This window comes from Thamnophis elegans, chromosome 7, assembly GCF_009769535.1.
Source record: "Thamnophis elegans isolate rThaEle1 chromosome 7, rThaEle1.pri, whole genome shotgun sequence".
NCBI lineage: Eukaryota > Metazoa > Chordata > Lepidosauria > Squamata > Colubridae > Thamnophis > Thamnophis elegans.
The window spans coordinates 79,872,636-79,894,277 of record NC_045547.1 but is presented as its reverse complement, the minus strand read 5'-3'; the positions used below and the strand labels follow the sequence as shown (position 1 = coordinate 79,894,277).

General features: G+C 45.1%; 1 protein-coding gene across 1 annotated transcript in view; it reads left to right on the top strand.

Annotated features, from left to right (window-relative positions):
* LAMB4 (laminin subunit beta 4) overlaps positions 1-21,642 on the top strand; it is a 59,731-nt gene that overhangs the window by 37,450 nt on the left and 639 nt on the right. The window contains exons 20-31 of the mRNA XM_032221890.1: positions 424-648; positions 3,985-4,205; positions 4,756-4,843; positions 6,272-6,647; positions 8,107-8,267; positions 9,340-9,545; positions 10,272-10,475; positions 13,249-13,393; positions 14,695-14,902; positions 16,727-16,865; positions 19,554-19,730; positions 20,219-20,372. Of these exons, the coding sequence (XP_032077781.1) occupies positions 424-648; positions 3,985-4,205; positions 4,756-4,843; positions 6,272-6,647; positions 8,107-8,267; positions 9,340-9,545; positions 10,272-10,475; positions 13,249-13,393; positions 14,695-14,902; positions 16,727-16,865; positions 19,554-19,730; positions 20,219-20,372 (2,304 nt within the window). The remainder of the gene's footprint in view (positions 1-423; positions 649-3,984; positions 4,206-4,755; positions 4,844-6,271; positions 6,648-8,106; positions 8,268-9,339; positions 9,546-10,271; positions 10,476-13,248; positions 13,394-14,694; positions 14,903-16,726; positions 16,866-19,553; positions 19,731-20,218; positions 20,373-21,642) is intronic.

Here is a 21,642-nt window from a genome sequence, read left to right as displayed (position 1 = left end):
CTGCTTGTGTTTTGTTTGTATTTACTGCTACCTTGGAAAACCTGCTTTTGGTAATGTATTGCATATTATTATTATTTTGAATCCTGCTGAATCAGTTACTGTGCTTTCTGAATGTGATTGCTGCTGCAACCTCTAACCAGCCAGGTCAGCTTCAGCACTTATTGGAGCCTGATTCAGCACCGCTGATTGGCAGGTGGATCGGCCTGCCGGAATACCTCCAATCAGCTGTTCCAGGCTGCAGGGATTGCCAGAGGCCATAGCTGCTTCCATGCCTCGCTTTTTTGGCCTCTGATGGGGGTGGCTACATTCAGTGTATAAGATGCACCCAAATTTTCACCCTCTTTTTGGGGGGAAAAAGGTGCATCTTATACTCTGAAAAATACGGTAATTGATTGTAATTGTATATGACTTTCACATTCATAGGTGACCGCTGTGATAACTGCTCCAGTGGATTTCATGGAAATCCAGGTGTACCCACCGGCAAATGTCTTCCTTGTTCTTGCAATAACAACACGGATGTGGCAGACCCAGAATCTTGCAACAAGGACACTGGAGAGTGTTTAAAATGCTTACACAACACTCACGGGCCAAACTGCCAGTTCTGTAAACCTGGTTACTTTGGCTCAGCACTTCTGAGGAACTGTAGAAGTAAGTAAGTGTGATGGAATGTAGTCTGGATTCCCACGAGGGAGGGAGGGAGGGAGGGAGGGGAGGATGCATTCCAGAGGAGCAAGAGACAGCGAAATGTAGTTTGCGTGGGAGAAAGAGGGTGAAGGCAGCTCCTCCCTAATAGTTCCCTGAATATATATTTTACGATGCACGTAATCTGCTTTAGTTTGGCAAGTTTTCTGCCTCTAGATGAGGAACAATAAAGGAAATTCTTCAAAGAGCCTCAGTGTGTCTTTCCTGGCACAAGAACCAATTGGAAGGGCGCCAGGGATGAACGTCTATTAATTAAACATGGGAGCAGGAAGTGATTCGCTAAATTGATCATCGGGGGTTTCTTTGGTGCTCTCCGAGGTTGATTGTTTTCCGGTAGACAATGGTGGGATTTAGCCAGTTCGGCACTGGCTCGGCAGAACTGATACCTAATTTTTTGTTGAGTTTGGCGATACGTCACATGTCACCACCATGACAATATGAGTGTGACACCCGTCTTCTAGTGGCTTGTTGTGTCAGTGTAGGTGAGAGTGGTCTTTAGGGTTCTTTGATTAGGCTGTTTGGCAGTTTCTCTTTTTTTTAAAGAGTTTTATTATTTTTCAATTACAAAAATAAACATTCCATCTTTCCTTAGGCCGTGTGTCATCTGGGTTCAAACATCTCATATATATATAGTGTCACAACCCCTGGTATGCCCCAATTATGGGAGGAAGCTAACTGCTTCCATTCCCTGTCCATCGGCTCGTCACAAGAGACCATCCAGACAGAAAACCCAATATTTTACTGTTGCCTTTTGTTACATTTGTGTTGTATTTGTGCTGATAAATAAACAAATAAGTAAAATATTGGGCTTTCTGTCTGAGAATGGAAGCAGTTAGCTTCCTCCCATAATTGGGGCATACCAGGGGTTCTGACACTAAATATATACCTACCTCCCTGGCTTAAGCTGATAAGGAGGAGGACCTGTGGCTTAATGGTTAAGACATCTGCCTAAGATGTAATACAGCACAGGTTCGAATCCCAGTAAGGGTATGGCTAGCTGATGAGAGCTAAATAGCTTGAAATAGATCTATACTAGCCTCCCTTTATTTATTTATCAGCACAAATACAACACACACACACACACACACACACACAGATAGATAGATAGATAGATAGATATAGATATAGATTATTTTTAAAACCAACAAAAACAAAACAACACATATAAAAAGCTTTCCTCAAATTCGTCAAGCATAACACACCAAACATATTTAAATGTTTAATATATTGCAATACTAAACTTAGGGAAATAAAGTTTCCTACTATAATATATTAAGCATTTAAATATTATAAAACTCTCCATTTTTCTTCTTACTATCTTCCAGTAATAATATATCAACATTAAATATCATTATTCTTATCATACACACATACTAACCGTTTTTGATCTTTAAGTGTATTGTCTACTAATTTTTTTAGTTTTCTTCATTTCCAAACTCATTTCTCTCTCTCCAACCATTGGTAAAGTATTTCCCAAATCATATAATATTCAGTTTGCCCTTTCTCTTTAATTGCTAACGTTAGTCTATTCATTTCTGCACATTTAATATTTTCCTTATTACCTTCTCATCAATAGGGATCTCTACGCTTTTCCAATGTTGTGCAAATACAATTCTAGCTGCAGTTAATACCTGAATGATTAAATATACATTCTCTTTATTATAAATTTCAAGTAGAATTCCCAGCAGACATGTTTCTGGCTTCAGCTGTTTGGCAGTATCTTGATTGGGATTTTATTTGCTTCTTTTTTTTTCTTTTTTTTTAGGCTTTCAAAAGTTTTATTTCTTTTAAGGCAAACATTTCATCATTCCTCAATCAGTAAGACATCGAAGTACAATTTCTTGTATATCAAAATAATTCTAGTTTTCCACCAAATTCTTGTCTAGCCTAATGTATACCCCTCCCTTCCTCCACCCTCTCCCCCAACCCCCTCCACCTTCCCCCCCCCCGACTTCCCAGAACCCGTACACGGTATGGATTTCTAACAAACACAGTCTAAAATCTATTGAGAAAAAAAAGAAATAAAAAAAATTAATAGCATTCTACATTGACCTTAGCTTCTTCTTGCTGAACCAACTTTAAACAATTTAAATCATTTCTGATCTTAAGCAGAGGCTAACTGGAATTTCTTGGTCCCATATTTATTTTGTATATAGTCAATCCATTTTTTCCAGTCTCGTTTATATCTCTCATTTGAGTGATCTTTAAGATATGCCGATATTTTAGCCATCTCGGCTAAGTTTGTAACTTTCAATGTCCATTCTTGAGTTGTAGGCAAATCTTCCTTCTTCCAGTATTGCGCCACCAACAGTCTTGCTGCCGTTATTAGGTGCGGAATCAAGTTAGTCTCTACCACTGTAAAGTCAGTACCTATACCTAGTAAGAATAGCTGAGGAGTAAACTTTATCCTTCTTTTAAAGATATTTTGCATAATCCACCATATTTTTATCCAAAATGCCTTAACCTTTTGGCAGGTCCACCATATATGAAAATATGTAGCATCGAGAGAGCCACATCTCCAACATTTAGGCTGTAAGTTCGGATACATAGAAGCCAGTTTTTTAGGATCTAAATGCCATCTATAGCAGTGGTCCCCAACCTTTTTATCGCCGCGGACCAGTCAGCCTTTGATAATTTTACCGTGGCCCGCTGAGCGCGTCGATGACCAGCGCTAGTAGCGTAGCCTTGCGCAGGCGCAGTTCAGTATGGCTAGCGTAGATAGCGTAGCACAAACTGCGCCTACGTAAGGCTACGCTACTAGCGCTGTCTACGCTAGCCCTACCTAGCTGCGCAGGCGCTCTTAGGTTTTTTTCAGGAATCGGCCAGCGCTGAAAAGGAATGAGAAGGGCGGCGCTGGACACAGGGGGGCGGTGGGCCGCTGGTGACGTCAGAGTGCCACCAGCGGTCCAGTAACACCCCTTGTGCCAGTTAGCCCTAATCTGCATACAGAAAGAAACTATGGCCCCCGGCTGCTGCAGCGATCATGGCCCCCAGCCGCTGCGCGGCCCGGTGCCAGGTACTCCACGGCCCGGCACCGGTCTGCGGACCGGGGGTTGGGGATCACTGATCTATAGAACATCTTGTAAAAATTTTCTTTCAGATTTTGAGCTTGTGTAAATTTCACATTTCTTACCCAGATTCTTTCCCATGTATCCAACATTATTGGTTCTTCAATGTTTTGAGCCCACTTTATCATTTTATTTTATTTATTTGCTTCTTGATTGATGGTCTGATTTTAAAACTTGGCTCCTCCTCCTATCACAATGTCTGATATCTTTTCAGAATGTAACTGCAACCTTTTGGGTGTGAATCCGGCAAAATGCCCACCTGGAAGTGACTTTTGCGCATGTAACCAGACCAGTGGCGAGTGCCCTTGCTCACCTCATGTGATAGGCGAGAAGTGTGACCGATGCGCTCCTGGCTTCTGGAACATGGCCCAGAGAAGAGGATGCTGTCCTTGCGGTTGTCATCTCAAACATTCCATAAGCAACATTTGTGATCAGGCAAGATTCTTGACTTTAATGCATTGTTTTTTAAAAAATTAAAGGATATAGCGGAACGCCAGGCCCCAAAATTTATTAAACAGAATCATCTTATCATAAGACGTAATGGTATGTGAGAATGACCTTGGGAGGCGGGAGGAAGAGCTACAGAATGGGCAGGCAGCATGTAAAGGAAAGGAGGGAGGGAGGAAGGGAAGGAAGGAAGGATAGCAATAGCACTTAGAGATATGCTGCTTCACATTGCTTTACAGCCCTCTCTAAGTGGTTTACAGAGTCAGCCTCTTGCCCCCAACAATCTGGGTCCTCATTTTACTGACCTCGGATGGATGGAAGGCTGAGTCAACCTTGAGCCAGTCACGGTCGAACTGCGGCAGTCAGTAAAAGTAGTCTGCAGTACTGCCTTCTAACCACTGCACCGCCACAGCTGATGACGAGCTGATTTGTAAGAATGAAATAAGCCGCAATTGGCAACCATCTTGATTTAGCTGAAGCACGATGACCTCACTTGCTTTCCCCCTGCCCAAGTTCTAACTACAGGCCCTTTTTATAGCTTACAGGCCAGTGTCCGTGTAAAGTCGGTTATGCCGGAAGACGTTGCGACATCTGTTCTGAAAACCATTATGGCATTGATTGTATCGGTAAGTGGACCAATGTTTACTCGACTTATGTGGTCTAATGAGAGTCCGAGAACGTTTGCATTACAGCTGGTCCCCGATTTACAATGGTTCAGATAGTGACTGTTCAACGGTAGAAGGGCCCTGGAAAAAAGGGACTTATGACCATTCTTCACACTTATGACTGTTGCCGCATCCCCAGTTAAAGGTAAAGGTTCCCCTCGCAAGAACGTGCTAGTCGTCCCTGACTCTAGGGGGCGGTGCTCATCTCTGTTTCAAAGCTGAAGAGCCAGCGCTGTCCGAAGACGTTTCCGTGGTCATGTGGCTGGCATGACTAAATGCCGAAGGCGCACGGAACGCTGTTACCTTCCCACCAAATGTGGTCCTTATTTTTCTACTTGCGTTTTTTCATGCTTTCGAACTGCTAGGTTCAAAACAGTGGTGGGTTTCATAAATTGTTCGAACCTACTCTGTGGGTGTGGCCTCCTTTGTGGGAGTGACTTGCCACCCATGTGACTAGATGGGAGTGGCTTGCCACCCATGTGACCGGATATGAAGATGCCGATGACACTTGTCAGAACCACCTTAAATTACTTCACACACAGCACTGGCATCCATAAGAATAGGATGTAAACTTGTTTTTTTAAAAGGCATCTTTGGTTTGCGTTAAAACAACTTCAACACACGCAATGTTCTGATTGCACCACAAACGCAGTAGTCATCCTTACCTTTCACAGAGGCACTGAGTTTTATAAATATGAGCATGATAGTGTAGAATAATCATCTCCAAGGACCAGTGGTGGGTTTCAAAAATTTTGGAACCTCTTCTGTAGATGTGACCTGCTTTCCGGGTCCACTGGTAGAACCTCTTCTAACCGGTTTGGTAGATTTGACGAACCGGTTCTACCGAATAGGTGCGAACTGGTAGGAACCCACCTCTGGTTCAAAAGCAGTGCAGACCGGAGAAATGGTTCAGGAGTGTGGCAGTCCTGGATCACTGCCAGTTCCAGCACCCCAGGTCGCCAAACCAGTCCCGGTTCGGCCTAACTGGGCCAAACCAGTAGGAACCCATCACTGCTTAGCAAGATCAATTAGCAATAGCAGTTAGACTTATATACCGCTTCATAGGGCTTTCAGCCCTCTCTAAGCGGTTTACAGAGTCAGCATATCGCCCCCAACAACAATCCGGGTCCTTATTTTACCCACCTCGGAAGGATGGAAGGCTGAGTCAACCTTGAGCCGGTGAGATTTGAACCGCCGAACTGCAGCTAACAGTCAGCTGAAGTGGCTTGCAGTACTGCACTCTAACCACTGCGCCACCTCGGCTCTTTTTCAAGAGCTCGGATTCAATTGTGGTCGTAGGTTGAGATTACCTGCCTTGCTTTATTTATTTATTTTATTTTCACCTTTTCCCGTTCGCGAATTTAACACGAGCGTTTGTCTCCTCATCAGAATGTAAGTGTAACAAGGACGGGACGCTGACACCTGCTTGTGATCAAGACACTGGAGTGTGTCAGTGCCGGACGGGGGTGACCGGAAAGCACTGCGATCAGTGTGCGCGCAATCACAATCAAGGGTTTCCTTCTTGTTCTCGTTGCCACCTTTGTTTCGATCAGTGGGATCATATCATGAATTCCTTGTCCCGGAGAATCCAAAAATTATTGAAATTCGCTGCAACGCTTGCCGATAAGAGGAGAACCATGCCGGGCTGTGATTTCGACCTCAAGGGCTATGAAAATAAAATTTCTGACTTAGAAAAGATCTTGAAAAGTCCTTTCCCGTTATCAGAGACGGTCTTGGATATTAAAAAAGTCCACGACGATATTAGGTAAGTCGCCTTTCCTACTTTTTTTTTTAATATAAATTTTTATTTTAAACACATAAGCACATCAACAAAAACAAACACATGACTTAAAAACAACATAGGAACAATAAGTTCCATCGTATATCATACCGCAGTTCCGAATCGGTTTCTTTGCAGTTAGTGTTTTCCCTACTATACATTTCTATCTTGCGTTCATAATCTCCTTGTTCGTTATCCATTTTTATGTACAATTCTTTATTTATTTATTTATTTATTCTTTCTTTCTTTCTTTCTTTCTTTATTTATTTATTTATTTATTTATTTATACTTAGCTACTTATGACCAAATATTATTTACCTATATTGTGCTTTATATTTTTACTGTCATTTATTCTCTTACATACAATTATAGGTATACATTCACATAGTTATTCTTTTTCTTTGCCATTCTTATACTATTGTTATTCCATTTAAAAGGTTATAAGGTATAATTTGGAATGCTTTGTTTACCCTCCTTCGCACCTGCTAAGACACCACCTTGTTTTCTCTTTCTTTTCTCCCTCCCTTCCTTCTCTACTTCCTTCCTTCCTTCCTCCTCTCCATTCCCTTCTTCCTTCCCTTACCTCTCCCCTACTCCTACCCTCTTTCTTCTCCTTCCTACCCTCTCTCCTTCTCTTTCTCTCTCTTCCTCCCTCCTCTTCTTCTTTTTCTCTCCCTTCCACCCACCTCTCCTTTCCTACTTTTTAATGTGCCCTAGCTTCGCCATCTTGGTCCTAGTCTAAGTGTGTACACTCATGTGCCAGAAGGGACAATAGCAATAGCAATAGCAATAGCAGTTAGACTTATATAGCAATAGCAATAGCAGTTAGACTTATATACCGCTTCATAGGGCTTTCAGCCCTCTCTAAGCGGTTTACAGAGTCAGCATATCGCCCCCACAGTCTGGGTCCTCATTTTACCCACCTCGGAAGGATGGAAGGCTGAGTCAACCTTGAGCCGGTGAGATTTGAACCGCCGAACTACAGATAGCAGTCAGCTGAAGTGGCCTGCAGTACTGCACTCTAACCACTGCACCACCTCGGCTCCTTCCTTCCTTCCTTCCTTCCTTCCTTCCTTCCTTCCTTCCTTCCTTCCTTCCTTCCTTCCCCACTTACCAATAGCACTTATATACCACTTCACAGTGCTTTACAGCCCTCTCTAAGTGGTTTACAGAGTCAGCCTCTTGCCCCCAACAATCTGGGTCCTCACTTTACCCACCTCGGAAGGATGGAAGGCTGAGTCAACCTTGAGCCGGTGAGATTAGAACCGCTGAACTGCAGATAGCAGTCAGCTGAAGTGGCCTGCAGTACTGCACCCTAACCACTGCGCCACCTCGGCTCTTCTAGACAGACGGATCCAGGATCACGAGAAGTACTAAGGGGAGGTCAAGTGCTAATCTTAACATTCGATCCAAAGTCATAGTTGACCTGTTGTTTCTTTTTCAGGCAAACGGTTTCTCACATGTCTCTGCAACCTGGCCCACTGGATCAGATTCCCGATTTCCATAGCATGATTGAAAACTTGCAAAAAGACATTGATAATCTCTCGGGAACCCTGCAGAAGAGAACGGAAGTACACCGCAGAATGACTTACCTGCGATTCCAGGGTAAGCAGGCCAGGAATTAAGAATATAAAGTTTTGACTGATCGAAAAGATGTCAAACTATCTTTCATAATAGCTGGAAAACGGAGCTCGTTCACAGACCATTTGGGCGGGGGGGGGGGGGAAGCTTTTTACAGGAAGTCCTCGATGTTCGTTTAGTGAATGCTCGAAGTTACAATGGCCATTGAAAAGGGACATGGCAATAGCACATATAGTGTTTCACAAAGCTTTCTAAGCAATTTACACAGTCAGCAAATTGCCCGAAACAATCTGGGTCCTCATTTTACCGAACTTGGAAGGATGGAAGGCTGAGTCAACCTTGAGCTGGTCAGGATCGAACTCCTGGCTGTGGGCAGTGATTTAGCCTGCAATACTACATTCTAACCACTATGTCACCTGGAAGGAGAAGGAGAAAGGGAATAAGAGAGGAAGGAAGGAAGGAAGGAAGGAAGGAAGGAAGGAAGGAAGGAAGGGAGGGAGGGAGGGAGGGAGGGATAGCAATAGCCCTTAGACTTATATACCGCTTCATAGTGCTTTACAGCCCTCTCTAAGCAATTTATACAGTCAGCAAATTGGCCACAACAATCTGGATCCGCATTTTACTGACCTTGGAAGGATGGAAGGCTGAGTCAACCTTGAGCTGGTCAGGATCGAACTCCTGGCTGTGGGCAGTGATTTAGCCTGCAATATTACATTCTAGCCACCATGTCACCTGGAAGGAGAAGGAGAAAAGGAATAAGAGAGGAAGGAAGGGAGGGAGGGAGGAAGGGAGGGAGGGAGGGAGGGAGGGATAGCAATAGCCCTTAGACTTATATACCGCTTCATAGTGCTTTACAGCCCTCTCTAAGCAATTTATACAGTCAGCAAATTGGCCGCAACAGTCTGGATCCGCATTTTACTGACCTTGGAAGGACGGAAGGCTGAGTCAACCTTGAGCCGGTCAAGATCAAACTCTTGGCAGTGGGCAGTGATTTAGCCTGATCTGGGCCGAACCGGGAGCAACCCTCCTCTGATTTGCTCCATTTATTGATGCTGTGTGAAGTACGATGTTGAAATGATATTGTCATTTGATTCAGATTTTTTCAGCAAAATAAAGAATTATCATCAAATCATGCTGGCTGCTGAGAAGAGAATCAACGACACCAGATCTCTCCTTGTTCGTGGGGAGAAAATAAGGAGCAATGTGTTTGCCCTGCTGAATGATCTGGACACCGAGAAAAACATTACGCTGAACCGCCTGAAGACGTTCACAATTTCAGAAATTGAAAATATCAATGAAAAAGTAAGGAGAATTCGTTTTTTTGTTTGTTCGTTCGTTGAGGGAATTTATATTGCCGCCTATTCGCTCATAGAGACTCAAGGCGGCTTACGGAATGCAAAGCCTCATATAAAAACAATAAATCTAATAAAAGAAGAGTCAGGTAATAAATTAATATAATAAAATCACCATTTAATGCACTCCATCCTGCTCAGGGGTGGGTTTCAACCGGTTCGCGGCGGTCCCTGCGAACCGGTTGGTCGGCGAACCCGGAAGTAAGTAACTTCCGGGAACGGCGAAGGGCCCACCCGCCTGCCCGTGCTCCTTACCCGGTTTTGACGAGTTCTGCGCTTCCACGCATGCGCAGGATGCATACAGCGCCTGCGTGATCCTCCAGGAGCAGCTGGAGCATCGCACAGACACTAGTACGCATGCGTGCACCGCGTGCATGCATGAGGACGCCGCCGGCCCCGTTCCAACTGAACCAGTTGGAACGGGGTGAGAAACCCACCCCTGATCCCGCTCCAAGTTCCCCAGGCTCGCTGGCAGAACCAGGTCTTCAGCACCATTCGGAAGAATGCTAGAGTGCAGGGGGGGCATCCTAATCTCTGGGTGGATGATGTGCCAGAGAGAGGAAGTCACCATGGAGAAGGCCCTTCTTCTGGGTCCCACCAGGGGGGTGGGCAGACGTGGTATCCAGGTGAAGTTTTTGCTGATCAGTATGAATGCCTGACTTGTGTTTTCATGCAGGTATGTGGGATGCCAGGAAATGTCTCGTGTGCCATGGCAGAGTGTGGCGGGGCTTTATGTCGTGACAGGCAGGGCCACAAACATTGTGGCGGTCCAAACTGTGATGGCGCATACCCCCTTTCTACCAATGCCTTTAGAAAGGCTGATCTGACGGGCCTGCTGTTAAGTAAGCTAACCAATCAGACGCAAGGATCTCAGAATAAGGTATGTTAAGACTCATGTTTGTGGCAAGCGGAAGATTGTTAGAAGGCTGGGGAAGAAACCACAATAACAGAATATGCTCTGTAGAGGTTCCTGTTTCCTGTTACAGTATTATAATTGAGCAGTAAAGCACATGGTGACTGTGCTGTTTGTTTGCTGTGTGGCGCTTTATATAAACAGAATTTCCTACACAACCACTTATGCTTCCTCTTATGTAGAATAACAGACTTGGAAGGGACCTTGGAGGTTTTCTGGTCCAACCCACTGCTCAAGCAGGAAACCATATACGATTTTAGACAAATGGCTGTCCAATCTCTTCTTTAAAAACCTCCAGTGTTGAAGCACCCACAACAAAACCAGAGGTGCTGGCTTTTGTTTGTTTGCTTGCTAGGGGCGCTCCAGACATAAAGCATCAACAAATTGAAGAATGTGTTAGTAGCTTATCTAATAAATAGCAACTCAGTCCAGCTAAGATACAGAAATCCTGTGAAGAAGACATCCAGAACTTCCAAATATGGTCTACCGTAATGCTCTCAGATGTCTACAGGTTCCTAGAATGCTTTCCAAATTTTTGTTCCTTGCCACTAATTTTTGTATTTCAAACTTCCTATGGGGAGTTATGTAATTCTTACTTCCTGTAGTAAGGGTGTAGTAAGGGTGTTGACACTAAAGCTGAGAGACAGATGTGTGTTATTACCTAGTAAGTCAATGATCAAAACTGGATGGACGTGATGACATCTCTCTTAAAATAACAGAATACAGAATAACAGAGTTGAAAGGGCCCTCAAAGGTTTTCTAGTCCAACTTCCTGCTCAATGGCAATCCTATCAGAGCCATTTTTAAGGACATGTGAAGCGTTGCCCTCTCAGCTGGCCAGTGTGTGCTGGCCAGCTGACTTCGGCCTTCTTTTGAGGCCGTTTTTTGCCCTCCGGAGGCTTCCTTGAAACATCCGGAGCATGAAAAAACGGCCCTACGGACAAACCAGAAGTCCCCATTCCCGAACTTCCAAGTTCCTCGTAGGTCCATTTTTCACCCTCCAGAGCCTTCAGGGGTCTTCAGGAGGCTTTCCGGAAAGGTCCAGAGGGCAAAAACCGGCCCTACAAGCAAACCCGAAGTAACTCACAGTGTTAAAAACGTTCTCAGAACTGAAATAATTCCAGGTCCAGCACAAAGAATCTATTTATTTTTATTATTACAGAAACGACATGGAAATTATGCTACACCCACAAATCAGGAATGTAGGGACAGAGTGGGAAGAGAGCTATGCTGGATTTGTTTATTCCCATCCATCTTTTTCCTGGTTAGCTCCATATGTGATTTCCTCCTGTTTCATATTTTTCCTACAGCAATGACGCTAACAACCAACTGTTCACAGTGGGCTAGTTGTGCTTAGAATTGTAAAAAAAATAGACACTCGGCGTATTATGATTCTGATTCTATATACATCTAGCAAGTGGGTATCAAAAGCTATTATTGTGCTCTCCTCCCCAGCAAAATCATTTGAAAGGGGCAGGTTAAAAAAGCCAAAATCGGTGGATTTACTTGTGCAGTCCTATCCACCAGAGGTGGGATCCTACCAGTTTGGACCAGTTTGGCCAAATAGGTAGTAACTCAGCCGGACATGTGACCGGTTCTATCCTGGGTGCTGCTATCTTTATTTTCTGTTCTGCACATGTGCAGAACAATCTTCATTGAAGAAATGCAATTTTTTCCCCTTTTATAATGGTGCGCGCATGCCAGTCCCAGGAAAGTGCAGAGAGAGGCTGTTTTTTTGCAAAAACGGAGGCGTTTTTGCCTTCCCCCAGCCTCCAGAAGTACTCTGCAGGCTTCAGCAGGGCTGGGGGAAGGGAAAAAACGCCCCCGTGTTTCCAAAAAACAGGCCATTTTTCACAAAAATGGATGCGTTTTTTGGCTTCCCCCAACTTCCAGAAGCACTCTGCAGGCTTCAGCAGGGCTGGCAGAAGGGGAAAATGCCTCCATTTTTGCTCAAAACTGTCCATTTTCCACCCGGTTTTTGCAAAAACGAGGGCATTTTCTCCTTCTCCCAGCCCTGCTGAAGACTGCAGAGTGTTCCTGGGGGGCCAGGGAGGACAAAAACGTTTTTTTTCTTACTGGATAGTTTGCAGATGCTCCCTTAGCTCTGGCGAGGCTGAAGCCCCCCTCCGCCCCAGTCAAATTTTTTTGCCACCGTTTCGCTGGGCATGGCTTGGTGAGGGGGGGGGGTTGTCATGTGACTGAGTGTGCGTGAGTGACATCAAGTTGGCCATGCCCATTAAGTCACATTCCCCCCCCCAAATCTTGCTAAACCCACTGAAACGGTAGTAAAAAAATTTGAAACCCACCCCCTGGGTGAAAATAGGTATTAGTTTAGAATCCTGACATAGTCACAAATGAACTCTCTGGAATTCCATTGAGCCTGATCAGGTGCTAACATTTAACTGAGAAGATGCATAAGCCGTCTGGCAATGAATCAGTTTAAGGAGATCTTCGTGGGTGGAGCTGATCTTTGTCACCTGACCATTTTAATTTTTTGATATCTCTTCTCCCCCCCCTGCCCCCCTCACCCAATTTATACCTCTGGATGAGTTCAGTCAATCACTTAAAAAAAACCAGATCCTAAAACCTACTATTCTTTTAATCCAGAGTTAGAGCTGAAAAAATGGATCTAGAAGTTATGGGGGGAAATATTATCATTACTTTGTTTTTTTTTATCCCTCACCAATAAAACCGATAATAAAATAAAAATGAGATTGTTATCGAAATGTCCCCCTCGCAGGTCAAAAGTATAAGGAAAATGACTGATGACACTATGGAGAAAACATTGGAGATTCGTGGAAAACTGGAGAAAAGTAAATATCAAATCAAAAACGAAAGAGAAAGCTTAAAAGACCTGATCAAGAAGCTGAGAAACTTTTTGCTAGGTAAACATGCTATTCTTTCTTTCCCATTTTCAGCATATGTCGCGGGAAATAAATTGAGCATAGTGTTTTGACCTAGGCTTCCTTAAAAAGCATGAAGCAGAGTCTTGGTCCTTTTATTTACATGACTGTGAATTGCTTTCATTCACAGTCAGCAAGGCTTGGCAAACAGTCTTTCAGAGGAATGTTTATCAACACGAACCTTATCTCGTTCGGAGAGCTGCCAGATAAGTAGTTTCCAAACGCAGGGCAAGGCAAAACTTGGCATAGAGTCTCTTATAGTCACAAACAGAACTTTCCACTCTTGAAACGACTGAATGAATGAATTGTTTCCTGCGAAAGCCCATTCAGCGGGTTCTGACCAGTTCTGGAGAACCGGTAGCAGAAGTTTTGAGTAGTTCGGAGACGTTTTGAGTAGTTCGGAGACATTTTGAGTAGTTCGGAGACATTTTGAGTAGTTCAGAGACATTTTGAATAGCTTGGAGAATCGGCAAATACCACTTCTGGCTGGCCATGCCCCCATCTATTCTCTGCCTCCCGAATCCCAGCTGATCGGGAGGGAATGGGGATTTTGCAGTAACCTTCTTCTGGAGTGGGAGGGAATGGAGATTTTACCATATTCTTCCCCTGCCACACCCACCAAGCCATGCCACACCCACCAAGCCACGCCCACAGAACCAGTAGTAAAAAATGTTTGAATCCCACCATTGCTTCCATCCTTCCGAGGTGGGTAAAATAAGGACCCAGATTGTTGGGGGCAAGAGGCTGACTCTGTAAACCGCTTAGAGAGGGCTGTAAAGCACTGCGAAGTGGTATATAAGTGCTATTGGTAAGAAGGAAGGAAGGAAGGACCATGGTTAAAATGCAGCATTGTAGGCTAATTCTGCCGATTGCCAGGAGTTCGATCCTAACTGGCACAAGGTTGATTCAGCCTTCCATCCTTCCGAGGTGGGTAAAATGAGGACCCAGATTGTTGGGGGAAAGAGGCTGACTCTGTAAACTGCTTAGAGAGGGCTGTAAAGCACCGCGAAGCGGTATATAAGTGCTATTGGTAAGTGGGGAAGGAAGGACAGACCGTGGTTAGAATGCAACATTGTAGGCTAATTCTGCCATTTGCCAGGAGTTCGATCCTGACCAGTTCAAGGTTAACTCATCCTTCCATCCTTCCAAAGTCAATAAAATGAGGACCCAGATTGTTGGGGGCAAGAGGCTGACTCTGTAAAACGCTTAGAGAGGGCTGTGAAGCGCTGTGAAGCGGTATATAAATTTAGGATTGTACACACTTTTCTCCTCATTTTTCTAAGAGGAAAGTGCCCCACCGGAGGATATAGAAAAAGTTGCAAATTATGTTCTGGCGATTAAGATGCACGAGGGACCTCAGGAGCTTCCAGACCTGCTCAGCAACCTCAAGAGCCTCATGTCACATTGTGAGGAACACACAGAATATACCAAAAGCTTAAGGAAACAAAAGGAAGAGGCCGAGAAGCTTTTGAAGAAAGCCGGAGAAACTGAGTAAGTATTGTCTTTTCTTATTTGTACTAATAGTTGAGACTTCAGGTAGGCCTCAACTTACCAGAGTTCACTTAGCGACCGCTCCAAGTTACAACGCAACTGGAAAATGTGACGTATGACCATTTTCACACTTATGACCACTGCAAAATCCTCACGGTCCCGCGATCAGAATGATGACTTGTATTTATGACGGTTTCAGGGTCCCGCGATCCCCATCGTCTGACAAGCAAAGTCAATGGGGAAGCCCGATTCACTTAACAACCATGTGACTAATGTAACAACTGCAGGGATTCACTTAACAAAAGTGGCAAGGAATGTCATAGAATGGGGGCAAAACTCACTGAACAAATTTCTCACTTGCGCTCAGTTGTGGTCGTTAAGTTGGGGACTAATTGTATTTGTAGTTCAGGATTGAACTGTGGGGTCCTTGGTGTTCTCTGAGCTTGGTTGTTTTCTTGCAGACGTTTCATTACCCAACTACGTAACATCATCAGGGCTAAAGGGGTGGCGAATGAGAACAAATCATACACCTTTGTGTTGTGGCCCAGCAGGAGCCGTTGGAGCTGCTTCCAGACTCTGACAGCGAGGGGCCCGATGAGTCAGCCCTGGAGGATGTGGAGGACCCTGGACAGGGTTCTGACTCCGAGCAGGGCGCAGAGAGGCTGGTTGGCCACCAGGAGGCACCTGAGCCTTGGACCAGTGGGGAGGAGACAAGGGAGAGTGAGCCAGACGCCAGCAGTGAGTAGTTCCTGGATTCCCGGCATCGAAGAGCTAATAGGCGTCAGGAACAGTTGCGCAGTTACAGGAGGTAATTGCACTCAGCTGGTGGTCATTAGGCTCCTCTCCAGGCTATAAAAAGACTACTTGTGCACACGCCCCTCTTTGCAGGAATCAACGCATTGACTAAAAGTTGGAGAACTTTTGTAACTACCTTGGCAGGCTGGATTGCTGCCAAGGTTTGTCTGAGTTGCTGCCAAGGTCCTTATCTATTTGTTATTCTTGGCTTTCGGCCACCGAGGTTTTGGTTTCTTGCTATTAAAGTACATTCCAGTTAAGCTTGTCTCGGCATTCGTTACTGGACGGAGGAGGGGGTCAGAACACCTTTGTAACCTTGATGATGTTCCCTAGTTGGATCATGAAACGTCTGCAGGAAAAAAAGTCCTGAAAATGGATTTTCTGATTTAGCTAATCTTATTGTCCCATAATCCCTTTTTAACCATTCAGTGAGAAAGCCATTGTCAGCTGAGCAATGCAATTCCGATTAAGTCTTTTGTAATGCTAATATTCTGTTCTAGCCTCGTCCTATTTCCTAAATGACTTGCCATAAAGATTTACTTGATTTGTTCATTGGGTCCTCTTTCTTTCTCCAATTATTATATTCTACTTCCAATTACCAGGGACGCGGTGGCTCAGTGGCTAAGATGCTGAGCTTGTCGATCAGAAAGGTTCGGCAGTTTGGCAGTTCAAATCCCTAGCACCGCGTAACGGAGTGATCTCCCGTTACTTGTCCCAGCTTCTGCCAACCTGGCAGTTCGAAAGCACGTAAAAAATGCAAGTAGAAAAATAGGAACCACCTTTGGTGGGAAGGTAACAGTGTTCCGTGCGCCTTTGGCATTTAGTCATGCCGGCCACATGACCACGGAGACGTCTTCGGACAGTGCTGGCTCTTTGGCTTTGAAATGGAGCTGAGCATTGCCCCCTAGAGCCAGGAACAACTAGAACATATGTTCAAGGGAACTTTTACCTTTATCTTACTTCCAATTAACAATCCTAGCATGCAGATTTCTTCTGTGTCTCTCAAGACCATATTTTTTTTAAATTCAGGGATCAAACAAAAGCTCTCACTGCACCTGACGAAATTCTAACACACCTGAAAGACGTTGAAGATACTCAGAGACAAACTCAAGGCATCTTGGCAATTTCCAGTGAGAAAATAGAAGAGATGCTAACAAATATTTCAGAGGTAGCCTCAGTCCATTCAACGGTTGTAAATTAAAGCATGTGATCTTCTGGAGATTCTCACTCATCCAGACCACACTTGTCCCAAAGGTGCTTTCTCCAAGAGGACTTTCTGGTTTTCCTTTTGAAGATGTTTCGCTTCTCATTTATTTATTTATTTGTCTTGTGTGCTGCCCACTCCCGGAGGACTCCGGGCAGCTCACAAAAGACAAGGGAAAGGGGGGAATGAGACAAAGACAACATATTAAAAACAAAACCAATTTCAAACAAAACAAAACTCACAATTTCCATGGAGGTAGATGCTTCTCAGCTCCCCCCAGCCTGCTGGAACAGCCAGGACTTGGTGGCTTTGCGGAAGGCCGGGAGGGTAGTAAGGGTCCGGATCTCAACAGGGAGCTCGTTCCAGAGGGCCGGAGCTGCAACAGAGAAGGCTCTCCCCCGGGGAGTCGCCAGCCGACATTGGCTGGCAGATGGAATCCGGAGGAGACCTAACCTGTGCGATCTAATTGGTCTGAGAGAGGTAATCGGCAGGAGGCGGTCTCTCAGGTACCCAGGTCCGATGCCATGTAGGGCTTTATAGGTAGCGACCAGCACCTTGAAGCGGATTCGGAGACTAATAGGTAGCCAGTGCAGCTCGCGGAGGATAGGTGTAAAGTGGGTGTACCTTGGTGCACCCACAATCGCTCGCGCGGCTGCATTCTGGACTAATTGGAGTCTTCGAACACTCTTCAAGGGCAGCCCCATGTAGAGCGCATTACAATCCCAGAAGCTTCTTCAGCTCTGACCAGATGGTGGGGGAATGGAAGGATTTATATTCCTTGCGGACAAAGCTGGTCATTTGCATCCTTTTAGAGAGTCGTTGAGGCCACTTGGAGGTTTATCTCTGTCCTCAGGGTCACCCAAGTGGTGCAAATGGGTGTGGAGCTTTCTTGGAGCTGCTGAAAGGACTGTGTTGAGGATTGGAGATAGACGACGTTGTATCCCTCCCCCTCTGTTGAGAGAGGGCTGTCCAATTTTGACATAGATGACCTTTTCGACCCCACTTTCAGACCAATGGTCCTCTCTGTCCAAAATGTGGACTTTGCTGGTATCAAAAGAGTGGCCTTTGACTTTCAAATGCAGGTGGACTCCTGAATCTAGTCCTGATAGGTTTGTTCTCCTACGTTGCGCCATGCGTTTGTGCGTGACCCGACAAATGCGTGCACATCAAAAGCGCACCGATGAAGCGTATCTGCGAGACCGCCTACTGCCACACTCCTCCCAGCGGCCGGTGAGATCCCACAGGGTTGGCCTCCTTCAGATGCCGTCAGCCAGACAATGTCGGCTGGCGGCTCCCCGGAGGAGAGCCTTCTCTGTGTCTGCCCCGACCCTTTGGAACGAACTACCCCCAGAAATCCGGACCTCGCCCACTCTCATGGCCTTCAGAAAAGCTGTCAAGACCTGACTTTTCCGGCAGGCCTGGGGCTGTTGACCTCATTGTTGAGGTCCAGCCCCGATTGAAATGAATGTATTTGTGTTGTTTTTAACTTGTCTTATTTTATTTTTATTTTATTTTATTTCCTTTCTCTTCCCTTCTGTAAGCCGCCCGGAGTCCTTCGGGATTGGGCGGCCTATAAATAAAATCAAACTTACAAACTTACTTACAAATCGCTGCGACAAAAACCGCGACGTCATGCACGCGCCCACAACATGCTGACAAAACCGTGCCCACAAAAGCGCGATTTCAGTTAAGGTAAGGGTTAGGTTTAGGGTTAGGTTTAGGTTTAGGGTTAGGTTTAGGGTTAGGTTTAGGGTTAGGTTTAGGGTTAGGTTTAGGGTTAGGTTTAGGGTTAGGGTTAGGTTTAAGGTTAGGTTTAGAGCTAGGTTTAGGGTTAGGTTTAGGGTTAGGTTTAGGGTTAGGTTTTGGGCTAGGTTTAGGGTTAGGTTTAGGGCTAGGTTTAGGGTTAGGTTTAGGGTTAGGTTTACAGTTAGGTTTAGGGTTAGGTTTAGGTTTAGGGCTAGGTTTAGGGCTAGGTTTAGGGCTAGGTTTAGGGTTAGGTTTAGGGTTAGGTTTAGGGCTAGGTTTACGGTTAGGTTTACGGTTAGGTTTATGGTTAGGTTTACGGTTAGGTTTAGGGTTAGGTTTAGGGCTAGGTTTAGGGCTAGGTTTAGGGTTAGGGTTAGGTTTAGGGTTAGGTTTACGGTTAGGTTTACGGTTAGGTTTAGGGTTAGGTTTAGGGTTAGGTTTAGGTTTAGGTTTAGGGTTAGGTTTAGGGTTAGGTTTATGGTTAGGTTTAGGGTTAGGTTTAGGGCTAGGTTTACGGTTAGGTTTACGGTTAGGTTTACGGTTAGGTTTAGGGTTAGGGTTATTCGGTTGTTATTACTTGTTCGCTGAAGGCGCACTTTTGTTGGTGTGCTGTTGTTGGCGTGCTTCTGTGCTCATTCGTCGTCACGATTTCGAACGCACTTTTGTCGGCGAACCGCGTTTGTGAAGTGGCTGTTTTGTTTCCCCACCAGTTATGCCAGTAAGTTGCTCAATGCCTACGGAGATTGAAAAGAAAAAAAAACCAGAAAGCCCACTTGCCTCTTGAAAAAAAGCACTTTCGGGACATGAATTACTTAATCTTTTTAATACTCTCTTGTCTTTTTCATTCTTTGTCCTCTAATAAGGCGTTTGCGGCCCCTTTAACTAGTTATGTTTCTCGGGGAGCAGGCTGAGAACCAAATGAAGAAGGCCGACACCCAGTTGCAGTCTTTTCCAGAAAAACAGTTCAAGCTGGCAGATGAAATAAATTCCCTGAAGACCAAAATGGAGAGGAGCAAAATCCAAGCCACAGATGCAAAATCAAAGGCAGGAGAAGCCCAAACGCAAGCAACAGCGAGTAATAAGGTAAAACCCCATTTAAATATCCTTGTTTATCCCCCCTGAAAAAGGGGGAGTTATGACCATTTTTCACACTTCCAACCACTGTAGAATTCCCTACGGTCATGTGATCAAAATTTGGATTCATTTATACGCGGTGGCTCAGGGGCTAAGACGCTGAACTTGTCAATCAGAAAGGTCGACAGTTCGGCGGTTCGAATCCCTAGCGCCGCGTAACGGAGTGAGCTCCCATTATTTGTCCCAGCTTCTGCCAACCTAGCAGTTCGAAAGCACATAAAACATGCAAGTAGAAAAATAGGGACCACCTTTGGTGGGAAGGTAACAGCGTACGCCTTCGGCATTGAGTCATGCCGCCCACAGGACCACGGAGACGTCTTCAGACAGCGCTGGCTCTTTGGCTTTGAAACAGAGATGAGCACCGCCCCCTAGAGTCGGCAACGACTGGCACATATGTGCGAGGGGAACGTTTACCTTTATACACACTGCATTTTTAGGAACTTTCTAATCTCGAACACGAATACCACAACTTGCAAGAAAAACTCCTGACCAGCGGACTTTCGTTAGAAATCTTGGAGAAACTCAACCGGTTGAAAAAAGAGGCAGAAGAACTCGCTAATGACACTGCAGAGAAGGCGAAAAGAATCACCGGTAATTTACACACCTTGTATGCACCCAGATATATACATACCATATTTTTCAGAGTATAAGACACACCTTTCCCCCCCCCCCAAAAAAAAGAGGGTGAAAATTTGGGTGTGTCTTATACACAAAATGTAGCTCCACCCCTCAACCCCCACTCAAGGCCAAAAATGCAAGGCATGGAGGCAGCGATGGTTTCTGGCAATCCCTGCAGCCCGGAACAGCTGATTGGGGGTATTCTGACAGTCCGATTCACCCTCCAATCAGCTGTGCTGAATCAGGCTCCAATAAGTTAAGTGCTGAAGCTGACCTGGCTGGTCAGAGTTTGCAGTGGCAATCACATTCAGAAAGCACACACAAGTAATTGATTCAGCAGGATTCAAAATAATAATAATATACAATACATTACCAAAAGCAGGTTTTCCAAGGTAGCAGTCAATACAAGCAAAACACAAGCACTTTTACTTTCAGTTCTTGGCTAAGCCAGGTTCCTTCCTGTCTCCTTGCTGCTCACACAGCAAATACTGTTTCAGAGTCCAAATAGCCCTCATTGGCTGACAGTTGCTATGCCTATTCATTGGCTGAACTTGTTACCATGTGTCACCTGAATAACATGGATGCTGGTAGGCAGAGGCACAATTGTTTTTGCTTCTTATTTTCCTCCCCAAAAACTAAGATGTGTCTTATACTCCGGAGCGTCTTATACTCTGAAAAATACGGTACATAGCCATAAAGTCTGCTGCTATAAAAGACTTTGGAAATGAGTGTTAGGCAAGACGTGGGCTATGATTGGTTCGGCCAAACCGATAGGGGTTTGGTGGCCTGGGTCGCTGGAACTGGCAGCGAGCCAGGCCTCCCACACCACCGAACTGGTTCTCCTACAAAGCCGACATCTTGATTTTCAGTTCTGCGCATGCACAGAACAATTGTAATTGCACAAATGTAATTTTTTCCCTTTTTTAAGCGTTTTGAGCACGCACAGACCTATTTTTGTGCAAATGCGCACACCAAACCGACAGTAATGCCGGGCGCAACCTACCCCTGGTGTTAGAGGGACAGAAAGAATGTTTAAATATTTACCGGGTAGGGAGGACAAAAAATCAGCTATAGGTTGTTCCCCGCTTTTGACCAAAATTGGGCCTGAAACAGAAGTTGCCTTCAGAAGTTGTGGGAGCCTCGGTTCCACCACAAAACCGCGGATGACAAAATCGCGGTCGACGAAAGCGCGCATTTGACGTCATCACAGCATGACGAAAACATCGCGCTGTGATCGAAAAAT